General features: G+C 32.4%; 1 protein-coding gene across 11 annotated transcripts in view; it reads left to right on the forward strand.

Annotated features, from left to right (window-relative positions):
- The window catches only part of Sox102F (transcription factor Sox102F), a 411,141-nt gene that overhangs the window by 227,593 nt on the left and 166,805 nt on the right, over positions 1–16,743 (forward strand). For 10 of the 11 annotated variants that reach the window (XM_074134527.1, XM_074134518.1, XM_074134524.1 and 7 more), the window contains one exon: positions 15,651–15,720. The exons of the other annotated variant lie outside the window; for it this stretch is intronic. Coding sequence is in view for 8 of the 10 variants with exons in the window: in XM_074134518.1 (XP_073990619.1) it covers positions 15,671–15,720 (50 nt within the window). In the remaining 2 variants the exon portion in view is untranslated. The remainder of the gene's footprint in view (positions 1–15,650; positions 15,721–16,743) is intronic. 11 annotated transcript variants of the gene reach the window in all.

The raw sequence follows: 16,743 nt of genomic DNA on the forward strand, positions 1-16,743 counted from the left end.
TGAAATCTGATTAATAAGAAGAGAGACATAAAGGTTTGAAGTTTGTATGAAATACAAATCCACCCAAGTTTAACCTTCAATATCTCTTTACCTATTGTCACTAAAACATTGTTTTTATTCCAGCGATAGAGCTATCTTTTATCTACAATTCGGTAAAAAAATCATTGAAATGTGATCAATAGCAAGAGAGATATAAAGTTTGAAATTTGAAGCAAAAAGGAAGCCAACAAAGTTTAACCTTTTATCACAAAAACATTGCTATTGATTCCAGCAATAGAGCTAACTTTTATCTACAATTTGGTAAAAAAGTAATTTAATTCTGATAAATAGAAAGAGAGTTATAAAGGTTTGAAATTTGAAGCAAATAGAAAACCGCCAAAATTTAATCCTCTATATCCTGTTACCTATTATCACAAAAACATTGCTATTTATTCCAGTGATAAAGCTCACTTTTAACGACAATTCGGTAAAGAATTTATTGAAATCTGATCAATAGGAAGGTAGATATAAAGTTTTGAAATTTGAAGCAAATAGAAAACCACCAATGTATAACCTACTATATCTCTTTACCTATTATCACTGAACCATTACAATTGATACCAGTTAAAGAGCTATCTTTTCTCTAAATATGGGTAAAGAAATCATTGAAGTCTGCTTAATAAAAAGACAGGTATAGAAGATTGGAAATTTTAAGCAAATAGAAAACCAACAAAGTTTAACCTTCTATATCTCATTACCTATTGTCACTATAACATTGGTATTGATTCCAGTGATCGAGCTATCTTTTATCTACGATTCGGCAAAGAATTCATCGAAATCTGTTCAGTAGGGAGAGAGAGATGAAGGTTTGAATTTTTGAAGCAAATGGAAAACCACCAAAGTTTAACCTTCTATATCTCTTTACCTATTATCACTGAACCATTACAATTGATACCAGTTAAAGAACTATCTTTTCTCTAAATATGGGTAAAGAAATCATTGAAGTCTGCTTAATAAAAAGACAGGTATAGAAGATTGGAAATTTTAAGCAAATAGAAAACCAACAAAGTTTAACCTTCTATATCTCTTTACCTATTATCACTGAACCATTACAATTGATACCAGTTAAAGAGCTATCTTTTCTCTAAATATGGGTAAAGAAATCATTGAAGTCTGCTTAATAAAAAGACAGGTACAGAAGATTGGAAATTTTAAGCAAATAGAAAACCAACAAAGTCTAACCTTTTATCACAAAAACATTGCTATTGATTCCAGCGATAGAGCTAACTTTTATCTACAATCTGGTAAAAAAGTAATTTAATTCTGATAAATTGAAAGAGAGTTATAAAGGTTTGAAATTTGAAGCAAATAGAAAACCGCCAAAATTTAATCCTCTATATCCTGTTACCTATTAGCACTTAAACATTGCTATTGATTCCACCGATGGAGCTAACTTTTTTCTACAATTAGGAGAAGAACTCATTGAAGTCTGATCAATAGTGAGAGAGATATAAAAGTTTAGAAATTTGAAGCAAATTGAATACCAGCAAAGTTTAACCTTCTATATTTCTTTTCCTATTATCACTAAAAAATTGCTATTGATTCCAACGATAGAGCTATTCTTTATCTATAATATGGTAAAGAATTCATTGAAATCTGATCAATAGGAAGGTAGATATAAAGTTTTGAAATTTGAAGCAAATAGAAAACCACCAATGTATAACCTACTATATCTCATTACCTATTAACACTAAATCATGGCTATTGATTCCAGCGATAGAGCTAAGTTTCATCTACGATTCGGCAAAGAATTCATCAAAATCTGTTCAGTAGGGAGAGAGAGATGAAGGTTTGAATTTTTGAAGCAAATGGAAAACCACCAAAGTTTAACCTACTATATCTCTTTACCTATTATCACTGAACCATTACAATTGATACCAGTTAATAAGCTATCTTTTCTCTAAATATGGGTAAAGAAATCATTGAAGTCTGCTTAATAAAAAGACAGGTATAGAAGATTGGAAATTTTAAGCAAATAGAAAACCAACAAAGTTTAACCTTCTATATCTCTTTACCTATTATCACTGAACCATTACAATTGATACCAGTTAAAGAGCTATCTTTTCTCTAAATATGGGTAAAGAAATCATTGAAGTCTGCTTAATAAAAAGACAGGTATAGAAGATTGGAAATTTTAAGCAAATAGAAAACCAACAAAGTCTAACCTTTTATCACAAAAACATTGCTATTGATTCCAGCGATAGAGCTAACTTTTATCTACAATTTGGTAAAAAAGTAATTTAATTCTGATAAATAGAAAGAGAGTTATAAAGGTTTGAAATTTGAAGCAAATAGAAAACCGCCAAAATTTAATCCTCTATATCCTGTTACCTATTAGCACTTAAACATTGCTATTGATTCCAGCGATGGAGCTAACTTTTTTCTACAATTAGGAGAAGAACTCATTGAAGTCTGATCAATAGTGAGAGAGATATAAAAGTTTAGAAATTTGAAGCAAATTGAAAACCACCAAAGTTTATCCTTCTATATTTCTTTTCTTATTATCACTAAAAAATTGCTATTGATTCCAACGACAGTGCTAACTTTTTACTACAATTTGGTAAATAATTTATTGATATCTGATCAATAGGATGAGAGATATAGAGGTTTGAAATTTGAAGGAAAAAGAAAGCCACCAACGTTTAACCTTCTACATCTCATTACCTATTGTCGCTAAATCATTACTATTGATTCCAACGATAGAGCTATATTTTATCTATAATACGGTAAAGAATTCATTGAAATCTGATCAAAAGCAAGAGAGATATGAGGTTAGAAATTTGAAGCAAAAAGAAAGCCACCAAAGTTTAACCTTCTATATTTCTTAACTTATTATCACTAAATCATTGCTATTTATTCCAGTGATAAAGCTAACTTTATTCTAAAATTCCGTAAAGGACTCATTGAGATCTGATTAACAGGAAGAGAGACATGAAGGTTTGAAATTTTAAGCAAATTGAAAACGTCCAAGGTTTAACTTTCTACATCTCTTTGTCTATTGTCTCTAAAACAAAGCTATTGTTTGTAATGATACGGCTGTCTTTTATCTATAATTCGGTAAGCAATTCTTTGAAATCTGATGAATAGGAAGAGAGATATAAAGGTTTGAAATTTGAAGCAAAAAGAAAGTCACCAATGTTTTACCTTCTATATCTCATTACCTATTATCACTAAATCATTGCTATTGATTGCAGTGATACTGCTAACTTTTTACTACAATTCGCTAAAGAACTCATTGAAATCTGATTAAAAAGAAGAGAGACATAAAGGTTCGAAATTTGAAGCAAATTAAAAACCACCAAAATTTAATCCTCTATATCCTGTTACCTATTAGCACTTAAACATTGCTATTGATTCCAGCGATGGAGCTCACTTTTTTCTACAATTAGGAGAAGAACTCATTGAAGTCTGATCAATAGTGAGAGAGATATAAAGGTTTGAAATTTGAAGCAATTAGAAAACCGCCAAAATTTAATCTTCTATAACTCTTAACTTATTATAACTAATTCATTGCTATTGATTCCAGTCATAAAACTAACTTTTTACTACAATTCGGTAGAAAACTCATTGAAATCTGATTAATAGTGAGAGAGATATAAGGGTTTGAAATTTGAAGCAAATAGAAAACCACCAACGTTCAACCTTCTACATCTCATTACCTATTGACACTAAAACTTTGCTATTGATTCCTGTGATAAATCTAACTTTTAAGTACAATTCGGTAAAGAACTTATTGACATTTCATCAATAGGAAGGAAGATATGAAAGTTTGAAATTTGAAGCAAAAAGGAAGCCAACAAAGTTTAAGCTACTATATCTCTTAACCAGTTATCACTAAATCATTGGTATTGATTACAGTGATAAAGCTACTTTTTAAGCACAATTCGGTAATGAACTCTTTGAAATCTCTCAAATAGGAAGGAAGATATGAAGGTTTGAAAATTGAAGCAAATAGACAACCACCAAAGTTCAACCTTCTACATCTCTTTACCTATTGTCCATAAATCATTGCTATTGATTCCAGTGATAATGCTAACTTTTTACTACAATTCGGTAAAGAACTCATTGAAATCTGATTAATAAGAAGAGAGACATAAAGGTTTGAAGTTTGTATGAAATACAAATCCACCCAAGTTTAACCTTCAATATCTCTTTACCTATTGTCACTAAAACATTGTTTTTATTCCAGCGATAGAGCTATCTTTTATCTACAATTCGGTAAAAAAATCATTGAAATGTGATCAATAGCAAGAGAGATATAAAGTTTGAAATTTGAAGCAAAAAGGAAGCCAACAAAGTTTAACCTTTTATCACAAAAACATTGCTATTGATTCCAGCAATAGAGCTAACTTTTATCTACAATTTGGTAAAAAAGTAATTTAATTCTGATAAATAGAAAGAGAGTTATAAAGGTTTGAAATTTGAAGCAAATAGAAAACCACCAACGTTCAACCTTCTACATCTCATTACCTATTGACACTAAAACTTTGCTATTGATTCCTGTGATAAATCTAACTTTTAAGTACAATTCGGTAAAGAACTTATTGACATTTCATCAATAGGAAGGAAGATATGAAAGTTTGAAATTTGAAGCAAAAAGGAAGCCAACAAAGTTTAAGCTACTATATCTCTTAACCAGTTATCACTAAATCATTGGTATTGATTACAGTGATAAAGCTACTTTTTAAGCACAATTCGGTAATGAACTCTTTGAAATCTCTCAAATAGGAAGGAAGATATGAAGGTTTGAAAATTGAAGCAAATAGACAACCACCAAAGTTCAACCTTCTACATCTCTTTACCTATTGTCCATAAATCATTGCTATTGATTCCAGTGATAATGCTAACTTTTTACTACAATTCGGTAAAGAACTCATTGAAATCTGATTAATAAGAAGAGAGACATAAAGGTTTGAAGTTTGTATGAAATACAAATCCACCCAAGTTTAACCTTCAATATCTCTTTACCTATTGTCACTAAAACATTGTTTTTATTCCAGCGATAGAGCTATCTTTTATCTACAATTCGGTAAAAAAATCATTGAAATGTGATCAATAGCAAGAGAGATATAAAGTTTGAAATTTGAAGCAAAAAGAAAGCCACCAAAGTTTAACCTTCTATATTTCTTAACTTATTATCACTAAATCATTGCTATTTATTCCAGTGATAAAGCTAACTTTATTCTAAAATTCCGTAAAGGACTCATTGAGATCTGATTAACAGGAAGAGAGACATGAAGGTTTGAAATTTTAAGCAAATTGAAAACGTCCAAGGTTTAACTTTCTACATCTCTTTGTCTATTGTCTCTAAAACAAAGCTATTGTTTGTAATGATACGGCTGTCTTTTATCTATAATTCGGTAAGCAATTCTTTGAAATCTGATGAATAGGAAGAGAGATATAAAGGTTTGAAATTTGAAGCAAAAAGAAAGTCACCAATGTTTTACCTTCTATATCTCATTACCTATTATCACTAAATCATTGCTATTGATTGCAGTGATACTGCTAACTTTTTACTACAATTCGCTAAAGAACTCATTGAAATCTGATTAAAAAGAAGAGAGACATAAAGGTTCGAAATTTGAAGCAAATTAAAAACCACCAAAATTTAATCCTCTATATCCTGTTACCTATTAGCACTTAAACATTGCTATTGATTCCAGCGATGGAGCTCACTTTTTTCTACAATTAGGAGAAGAACTCATTGAAGTCTGATCAATAGTGAGAGAGATATAAAGGTTTGAAATTTGAAGCAATTAGAAAACCGCCAAAATTTAATCTTCTATAACTCTTAACTTATTATAACTAATTCATTGCTATTGATTCCAGTCATAAAACTAACTTTTTACTACAATTCGGTAGAAAACTCATTGAAATCTGATTAATAGTGAGAGAGATATAAGGGTTTGAAATTTGAAGCAAATAGAAAACCACCAACGTTCAACCTTCTACATCTCATTACCTATTGACACTAAAACTTTGCTATTGATTCCTGTGATAAATCTAACTTTTAAGTACAATTCGGTAAAGAACTTATTGACATTTCATCAATAGGAAGGAAGATATGAAAGTTTGAAATTTGAAGCAAATAGAAAATCACCAAAATTTAAACTTCTATATCTCTTAATCTATTGTCATTAAATCATTGCAATTGACTGCTGCGATAAAGCTAACTTTTAAGTACAATTCGGTAAGGACTCATTGAAATCTGATTAATAAGAAGAGTGACATAAAGGTTTGAAATTTTTTGCAAATGGAAAGCTACAAAAGTTTAGCCTTCTACATCTCTTTTTGTCTATTGTCACTAAAACTTTGCTATTGATTGCTGTGATATAGGTAACTTTTTACAACAATTCGCTAAAAAACTCATTGAAATCTGAATAATAGGAAGAGAGACATTAGGGTTTGAAATTTGAAACAAATTGAAAACCACCAAGGATTAACTTTCTATATCTCATTACCTATTATCAATAAATCATTGCTATTGATTCCAGTGATGAAGCTAACTATTAAGTATAATTCGGTAAAGAACTCATTGAAATCTCATCATTAGGAAGGAAGATATGAAGGTTTTATATTTGAAGCAAATAGAAAACCACCAATGTTCAACATTCTACATTTCTCTACCTATTGACCCTCAAACAATGCTATTGATTCCTACGATAAAGCTATCTTTTATCTATAATTCGGTAAAGAATTCATTGATATCTGATCAATAGGAAGAGTGATATAAAGGTTTGAAATTCGAAGCAAATAAAGAACCGCCAAAATTTAATCTTCTATAACTATTATCTTATTATAACTAATTTATTGCTATTGATTCCAGCGATAGTGCTAACTTTTTACTAAACTTCGGTAAAAAACGCATTGAAATCTGATCAATGGCAAGAGAGATATAAAGTTTGAATTTAGAAGCAAAAAGAAAGCCAACAAAGTTTAACCTTCTATATCTCTTAACTTATTATCACTAAATCATTGCTATTTCTTCCAGTGATAAAGCTCACTTTTTACTACAAATCGGTAAAAAACTCATTGATATCTCATCACTAGCGAGAGAGATATAAAGCTTTGAAATTTGAAGCAAATGAAAAACCACCAACGTTCAACCTTCTACATCTCATTACCTATTGACACAAAAACTTTGCTATTGATTCCTGTGATAAATCTAACTTTTAAGTACAATTCGGTAAGGACTCATTGAAATCTGATTAATAAGAAGAGTGACATAAAGGTTTGAAATTTGTTGCAAATGGAAAGCTACAAAAGTTTAGCCTTCTACATCTCTTTTTGTCTATTGTCACTAAAACTTTGCTATTGATTGCTGTGATATAGGTAACTTTTTACAACAATTCGCTAAAAAACTCATTGAAATCTGAATAATAGGAAGAGAGACATTAAGGTTTGAAATTTGAAACAAATTGAAAACCACCAAGGATTAACTTTCTATATCTCATTACCTATTATCAATAAATCATTGCTATTGATTCCAGTGATAAAGCTAACTATTAAGTATAATTCGGTAAAGAATTCATTGAAATCTCATCATTAGGAAGGAAGATATGAAGGTTTTATATTTGAAGCAAATAGAAAACCACCAATGTTCAACATTCTACATTTCTCTACCTATTGACTTAGGGTTATTGTTTTAGGAACAATGCTATTGATTCCTACGATAAAGCTATCTTTTATCTATAATTCGGTAAAGAATTCATTGATATCTGATCAATAGGAAGAGTGATATAAAGGTTTGAAATTCGAAGCAAATAAAGAACCGCCAAAATTTAATCTTCTATAACTATTATCTTATTATAACTAATTTATTGCTATTGATTCCAGCGATAGTGCTAACTTTTTACTAAACTTCGGTAAAAAACTCATTGAAATCTGATCAATGGCAAGAGAGATATAAAGTTTGAATTTAGAAGCAAAAAGAAAGCCAACGAAGTTTAACCTTCTATATCTCTTAACTTATTATCACTAAATCATTTTTATTTCTTCCAGTGATAAAGCTAACTTCTTACTACAATTCGGTAAAAAACTCATTGAAATTTGATCAATAGTGAGAGAGATATAAAGGTTTGAAATTTGAAGCAAATTAAAAACCTCCAAAATTTGAACTTCTATATCGCTTAACCTATTATCACTAAATCATTGCTATTGATTCCAGTGATAAAGCTCACTTTTTACTACAAATCGGTAAAAAACTCATTGATATCTCATCACTAGCGAGAGAGATATAAAGCTTTGAAATTTGAAGCAAATGAAAAACCACCAACGTTCAACCTTCTACATCTCTTTACCTATTGTCCCTAAACCATTGCTATTGTTTCCAGTGATAAAGCTAACTTTTTATTACAATTGGGTAAAGAACTCATTGAAATCTGGTTAATAAGAAGAGAGACATAAAGGTTTGAAATTTGAAGCAAATTGAAAACCACCAAGGTTTAACCTTCTATATCTCATCACCTATTATCACTAAATCTTTGCTATTGATTCCAGTGATAAATCTAACTTTTAAGTACAATTCGGTAAAGAACATATTGACATTTCATCAATAGGAAGGAAGATATGAATGTTTGAAATTTGAAGCAAATAGAAAATCACCAAAATTTAAACTTCTATATCTCTTAATCTATTGTCATTAAATCATTGCTATTGATTGCTGTGATAATGCTAACATTTAAGTACAATTCGGTAAAGAACTCATTGAAATCTGATTAATAAGAAGAGTGACATAAAGGTTTGAAATTTGTTGCAAATGGAAAGCTACAAAAGTTTACCCTTCTACATCACTTTTTGTCTATTGTCACTAAAACTTTGCTATTGATTGCTGTGATATAGGTAACTTTTTACAACAATTCGGTAAAGAACTCATTAAAATCTGGTTAATAAGAAGAGAGACATAAAGGTTTGAAATTGGAAGCAAATTGAAAACCACCAAGGTTTAACCTTCTATATCTCATTACCTATTATCAATAAATCATTGCTATTGATTCCAGTGATAAACCTAACTTTTAAGTACAATTCGGTAAAAACTCATTGAAATCTCATCATTAGGAAGGAAGATATGAAGGTGTATAATTTGAAGCAATTGGAAAACTACTAAAGATAAACATTTAATATCTCTTTACCTATTGTCACTAAAACATTGCTATTGTTCCAAGGGTTAGAGGTATCTTTTATCAACAATTCGGTAAAGAAATCATTGAAATCTCATCAATAGTAAGAGAGATATAAAGTTTGAAATTTGAAGCAAAAAGAAAGCCAACAAAGTTTAACCTTCTATACCTCCATACCTATTGTCCCTTAAACATTGCTATTGATTGTAACGATACAGCTGTCTTTTATCTATAATTCGGTAAAGAATTCTTTGAAATCTGATCAATAGGAAGAGAGATATAAAAGTTTGAAATTTGAAGCAAAAAGAAAGCCACCAAAGTTTAACCTTCTATACCTCCATACCTATTGTCCCTTAAACATTGCTATTGATTCAAACGATTGAGCTATATTTTATCTACAAATCGGTAAAAAACTCATTGAAATCTGATCAAAAGTGAATGATATATAAAGGTTTGAAATTTGAAGCAAATGAAAAACCACCAATGTTTAACCTTCTACATCTCTTTACGTATTGTCACTAAAGGTTTGCTGTTGATTCCAACGATAGAGCTATCTTTTATCTATAATTCGGTAAAGAATTCATTGACATCCGATCAATAAGAAGAGAGATAAAGGTTTGAAATTTGCAGCAAATGGAAAACCAACAAAGTATAACTTTCTACCTCTCTTTACCTATTGTCACTAAAACTTTGCTATTGATTCCAGTGATAAAGCTAACTTTTTACTACAATTCGGTAAAGAACTCATTGAAATCTGGTTAATATGAAGAGAGACATAAAGATTTGAAATTTGAAGCAAATGAAAAACCACCAATGTTTAACCTTCTATATCTCATTACCTATTATCACTAAATCATTGCTATTGATTCCAGTGATAAAGCTAACTTTTAAGTAGAATTCGGTATAGAACTCTTTGAAATCTCATCATTAGGAAGGAAGATATGAAGGTTTAAAAGTTGAAGTAAATAGAAAACCACCAATGTTCAAACTTCTACATCTCTGTACCTATCGTCCCTAAAACATTGCTATTGATTCCAACGATAGAGCTATTCTTTATCTATAATATGGTAAAGAATTCATTGAAATCTGATCAATAGGAAGGTAGATATAAAGTTTTGAAATTTGAAGGAAATAGAAAACCACCAAAGTTTAACCCTTCAATATCTCTTTACCTATTGTCACTATAACATTGCTGTTGATTCCAGTGGTAGTGCTATCTTTTTACTACAGTTCGGTAAAAAACTCATTGTTATCTCATCACTAGTGAGAGAGATATAAAGGTTTGAAATTTGAAGCAAATGAAAAACCACCAATGTTCAACCTTCTACATCTCTTTACCTATTGTCCCTAAACTATTGCTATTGATTCCAACGATGAAGCTATTTTTTATCAATAATTCGGTGAAGAATTCATTGAAATGTGATCAATAGATTACTAAGAATAAATGGAAATGTTTATGTTATTTTATGAAGATATTTTTTAAAACAATTGTAGGGCCGTTTCATCCTCGAGTCCGCTATTTTCTAGGCTGCACTGAGTGTTTATTAACAATTCAAAAGCTGCTTGTAAAACACTGATTTTCTTTTAAAATTCACAAATTTTCAGGTAATGTTGAGAAATGTTGATTTGAAAAAGTTCTGCATTCAAATTTTCCTTTTTAAATCTAAATTCTCATGGTTCAAACTTACCAACTATAGTGATTTAAAATTGAAGTAAATCGCAATGTAGAGATTGTCCTTTGAGGAAAATGTGGAACATGAAGATTGTCTCTGCGAGGGAAAGCCCGCTGTGTAGACTAATCAAGGATAAGTAACTGCAGCTGACGAAAGATGATTCTGTCTTTCCTCAGTCTAAAGACTCAAGTTCAGCGAGAAAACGTTTGTTTAATAAAAATATTTAGTTGTAACAGAATTACAAGAAAATTTAAATTTGTGTGAGGGAAATGCTCACGACGCACCACTACCGGTAATTCAATAAATAGGTGATAAATCCTTACTTTACACTGAAATTCCTTAGGAATACTCCGAAGAGATCTTAATCGAATTTAATAAAACCGATAAAATTGTTACGAATAAAATTTATAATAAGTTATAGAACTACTTAGACGCAATAAAAATACCATGTTTAAAGAAAATGCGAGCCGTTGTTTTTGAGAAAATTACAAAAGAAAGTGGAATAGCTGATTTTGTGAAGGAACTGAGTGAGGCGGCTCGGGCAGTAACGAAACCACGTATAAAGTTCGAATATTGCGATTTTCAGTTTTCATGTTATGGTGAACATTACGACCAACTGGCACCCAGACAGCAATTTGTAAAAGCCACTTTTTGGTACAGAACGGAGCGAAAACGGTATTTGCGGTCAAATCTCACAATGGAAAATTTGGCGCGATCGCAATATTCCCTCAGAAAGTAAAAAGGAAACGTGTGGTGAATCATTTTGTAGTAGCTTCCGTTTGAATTAGCAGACTAATAGCAATAGGTCCAACAAAACCCTCAAGTCTGTTTGTAGCGGAATAGTGCTAATTGCTTCAACTGTCCTTTGGTGTTTGATGTGCTAATTCATATATTATTCACAGGCGCAAATTGTATTTGACCCTCGTTTGAGGGTCCCCATTAGCTGCAATTTAAGATCTTCTGGTTGCAGTTTATTCAGTGAAATTTGCTACCAACTCTCATGCCTTCCTGTCTGATATTCTCTTCTCCACTTTCTCTTGTTAACTTAAGAAGGATTGCATATTGCAAGGCCATAGAATATAGGTTTGTAGTCCCTGGTGTGCCCGGTTCCCTCAGATTGGATATCCCACGATCAATTTATTTTGCTAGAATAAATAACCAAAATGTTAATTACGCAAAATTGTAATTTCAGCACCAGACTACATATTATACAACTGAGTATTTGCTTCACTTAAAGCTCCTTAATTTTATATAACCAATCACACATTGAAATGTATAGTCGTTCCGCTTTGCAGCTGTTTCAGTGGCTTCGGCTCCTCAGCTACACTCTTTCTATTTACACTCTTTCCTGAGCCACCTTTCACCACCGTCTTACTTCCAATTCCTCGAGGTCTTGCTCCACATCAATCAGCCATTTCAACCGAGGACTTCCTGTTTGGCTTCTCTTTCCCTTGGTCAGTGAACAGCCTGCTTGGCTATGTTTCCGGCTCCCCCACTCACTCTTGTTTGGAGCCTCCTGGACGTCTCTACCCCTCATTACTTAGCATAACATTTAAATTTTCTTTACCTCTTATTCACAAAGTTATTACTTTATAATTGAGCCGTGCGTAAAAATGAAGGGACTATCCCTCCAGTAGCGATTTTCTATCAATCACTGTCCGCAAAGTACCTCGGTAACGAATTGCTTAACACATTGGAGTTGTATATTAGTTGAACGTCCTGCGGTTTCTCGTTTTTCAAGTTGCAGTCGCATGCTCCACAGATCAGTTTTTAAAAACTTTTTCTCTCTTACCTAATTCAGAAAGAACAAGCAAACAGTATAAGCAGTGGGTGTGTTTTTAAGCTATAGAAAACTAAGAAAGCAAAAAGTATTGTTTTGTGTCTGGCTCCTTCAAAGGTAGCAGTAGTGAAAGCTATATCCGAACTGAAGCAAATTTAATATAATATAATGCAACATTGTACGCAGTAGAAATAATTAGTGAAGTGTTTATGTGAATAGGGAAGAATGTGGAGATGACGAATGGAGAGCTGTATCTGATAGGTGCCACCTGGAGCCAACGCTCACTCACACGCCCGCTCGAGATATGTGGCCGAACGTCACTTCCGTTCTAAGTATAGATCGAGGCCTATCGACAAGCCGGTATTGGCTTCCGGTGTGCGCGGCAACTTCACCTCCGAATTCAAAGGGCAATTGTCCTCTTTAGAAGACTCGAAATACACTAGTGGGGGCCAGTAATAACAGACCAAAGAATGGGAGAAATGAAATTTGAAAGAAAAAAGGTGATGGAATCGAGGTTTTACCTGCAGATCCAGAAAGAGCATTTCAAATGTCAACTACATTGATGCAGTTCCAAGATTATAGGGCCCACAAATATTAGAATTTATAGTTTTAACCGTTGCACAACTGCACGACGTAAGTTCCACGTCTGAAAGATAATTGCAGCACTGCTTTATAATGACGCGGTCGTTGTCTAGTATGGAGCTTACCTAAAATCTGCCAGACTATAGATGAGCGGGTGGAGGCAACTTTCTTGGTTATGATAACTAGGTTCTGTTTTTGTTCTGCCTCTTGCTTCAGTAATAAAACATAGAATAAATAAATTAATGCAATTTGAAATGATTAACTTTAATAAAATTTAATTTTTCATAAAAATTGGATGTCCAAAATAAAGAATTTCCAAACTGACTTATTGGACGCATGGGTGAACAAGCTTGTACAGCTTCAAAATCTTGCCCTCCTTATTCTGGCTCCTAATTACCATTTATAATGCTTCGATCGCCTGCCTGACTCTATCAAATTAAAGGAATTTCCTACTTGGCTCAAATATGTCCACTTTTGTTCTGTACTATACTATTGGATGTTTGAGCGCAGAGTGGCAACATGGAGAGGCAAGCGGGAGCTACGGGTTTTGAGTGTGTTTCGAGAAAGAGCTCTGTAAGCAACGTGTTCAGTTTACGTTAAACGACGCTTTTTCTCTTTAAACTAACTTTTGAGTCTTTATAAATTAAACTATCTTTTAGTGTGTTGAACGAAACTCTTAACTTCTGATTATAGTTAGTGCGTAAACGAATATTATTTAAACGAACTCTTTCTCCTTATTGTTATATATGTATAATGTATGCTTGTTTCATAAACAATTCATTTTTTGTGTATTAAACGTCTTACGACTTTATACTTGACACCATTAGCCCATATTAATTCAAGAAGTACTCGTATTACATTATTTATTAATCCATTTCGTATTTTTTCCTTTTGTTACCATTGATACTTACTTTTCAAAAAAAATTTTCCTTAACAAGTTTTTGTTAAGAAGATTTTTGTACCTTTTGGATAGATTTTCCTTTTTGTCTATTTGTAAAGAAGTTTCATATCTGCTTTACACATTTTCTTAACATTTGGAATAACTTTCATCATAACCTGATGTAGTGTTAATTCGGTATTGTAACTATCACTGGAGAGATCTTTTAAAAGAATTCTTAGAGTTATGGTCCCCTAAGAATCCACGAAAACAATTTTCTTGGGCAAACGTTTCGAATAAAATTGAAAGGTATTTGTATAAGTATTTATATAAAAAATATTTAAGAATAGCAAAATTAAACTGCGATTTCAGTACTTCCTTTTAACGATCAACCCTTATCCTACCGGACAGATTTAATTATTTCATTGATTTTTTGCCCTTAAATTTAATATGAACATGAATTCTTTTTTATTATTGTATTTGCACAGTTCTAAAGGACGGTGCCCTCATCCGGAAGTTCCTCCATTTTTGCCTCCCTAGCTTCTACCATCCAATTCCCAAATAATACCATCACTTGCCCACCGCTTCCTTTTTCTTAAAAACCACTTGGACGTGCGTAAAAGAAATTCCCTAGGCAATTTCTATCTGCATTTCTTCTACTTACGTAGCCATCAAAAAATAAATTCTTATAACATTTACGACGCTGTTACCCTACTGGTACATCTCTTCGGTTTCGTTAATCACTGCTGTGCATTCCCCAAATTTTGGGTCAAGTATCTTTGTAAGTCCTTTCTATCCCACATCCCAAGTCACTGGCACAAAACTTATGTCTCGCTAGCATGTCACGTGATAGACTCATGCAATTCATAACTTGCGATAGCACGAAGAGGCAAACTGCAATTATGGCTTTGTTTTCTGCCACTATTGAGTCGGTGCTATTCGCATCCAGTTAGAAGGTCTCTTCAGTTGTACTATACCACCGTTCTTTATTCCTGGAAGTTAGCTTGTACAAGGATTCTCGAAGTAATCTCCCTTGCTTTTTATTCAAATGATATATCCAGGGTTCTAATTGAAATGAGGAAATAGTCGGCACGAGCAAGATTCACGTTAGTCTACTGATAATCGTGCAGTTCGAGTTGGTTTTAATCACTAGTTCTGTTCATTCCATTGTCAGATCGGTAATCGTTGAGGATATCCTTACCTTAAATTAAAACCCGAAGCACCATCAAAGGATTTCCAAATTTTCTTACAAACGCAAATTTAAGGAATGCTTCAACGCCCCTTTATACTATATAGATGTTTTACATGGTGCTGACTTGGCCTTCAGACGTCCGCTAAGGATCATAGTTTTCCTTAAAAAATAATTCCTTTTTGAAATTAGTAAAATAAAAGTGAAGGCCTTGAAAGCTTTCCTCCGAGTTAACATCATTTTCTTGTCTTCTGCAGGCTTCGAACTTGTGGTCTGCCGGTTGAAACAGCGTATATTATAATTTCTAGATTTCTAATGTAAAATCTGTTTGATTGGTAATTGGAAAAGTTGTCCTTGACTGTGCATAATTGCCGAATGTTGCCGTTTGCAGATCCGTTTTGCTGAAAGTACATGGACTCCAATGTGCAATGTTCCAGACCCTCAAGTGATACTAGACACAGGTAAGTGATCTCATACAATTTTTGGAACACAATTTTATATAGACACCCACATAGGAAATTTATTCTTACCGCAATTAATAGTTTCATAAAAACCTGAACGGCGCCATTACCCCTTAGCTCTGAAAAAAGGCTATATTTGGAGGATGGGATAGTTCGCATGTTAAGAAATGTTATATTTAATGTTTTATTATATATTTCCCATCGAAGCAGGCTCCGACTTGTTCGTGTTAAACATGACGCTCAACTAAACTTCTAATTTGACCCTTTCGCAGGCTTTCCACTTATAATTTCATTCTTAAGTGCCATGTGACGTTCCCTTAATTTGACAGTGCTGCAACCTAGAGAAACCAATCGAAACTAATATTAGGGTATATTAATAAATTTTGGCGGTAAAATGTGGGGTTAATTACTGCGTCAGATCCGCCTTGTTTAATTGTTATAGAGCGCCATTCCGCCGTATTGTTTATTGGTTGCGCTTGTGGTCACTCTTATATCAAAATCTGTCAGTAATTGATGGTATTCGTAACTGATTTAAACTTAGATCGCAACTACTATAATCTGTTTCTACTGACCTCAATCTTGATAAGAACCAAGTATTGTGGTCGAATCAAATGTTTTGAATTGATATTCCTTGCTTTACGATGTCGAAGAAGGCACAGCCATGAACTCTCAATAAAGAAGAGCGCTTTCTCAGCAGACGGCGAAGGATTACCACGTACCGGTTTAAACGTACTGGCTGTTACTTGTAAAGCTAAAAGTTCAGGTTGGCATTTACGATTACTGTATTCAAACATGCTTTAACTTTTTCTTAAAACCCTTTAATACTTTTCGGTTTTATGAACAGAAATGTTATTTCTCCATTCTGGCTGTTTTCTCCCTTGTAAGCTAGATATCTCCACGATTAATTTTCAAGTATTTGCAATTTAAAAGAAAACATGAGAATGTGAAGACTGAGAGCCAGTGGTGCGTAGTAGGGAAGTGTGCCCTTCCATCGCTAAAGATCTTAGAGTTACTGTCGAATTC

Source organism: Rhodnius prolixus, unplaced genomic scaffold, assembly GCF_049639745.1.
Source record: "Rhodnius prolixus isolate KJV_2025 unplaced genomic scaffold, Rpr scaffold_16, whole genome shotgun sequence".
NCBI lineage: Eukaryota > Metazoa > Arthropoda > Insecta > Hemiptera > Reduviidae > Rhodnius > Rhodnius prolixus.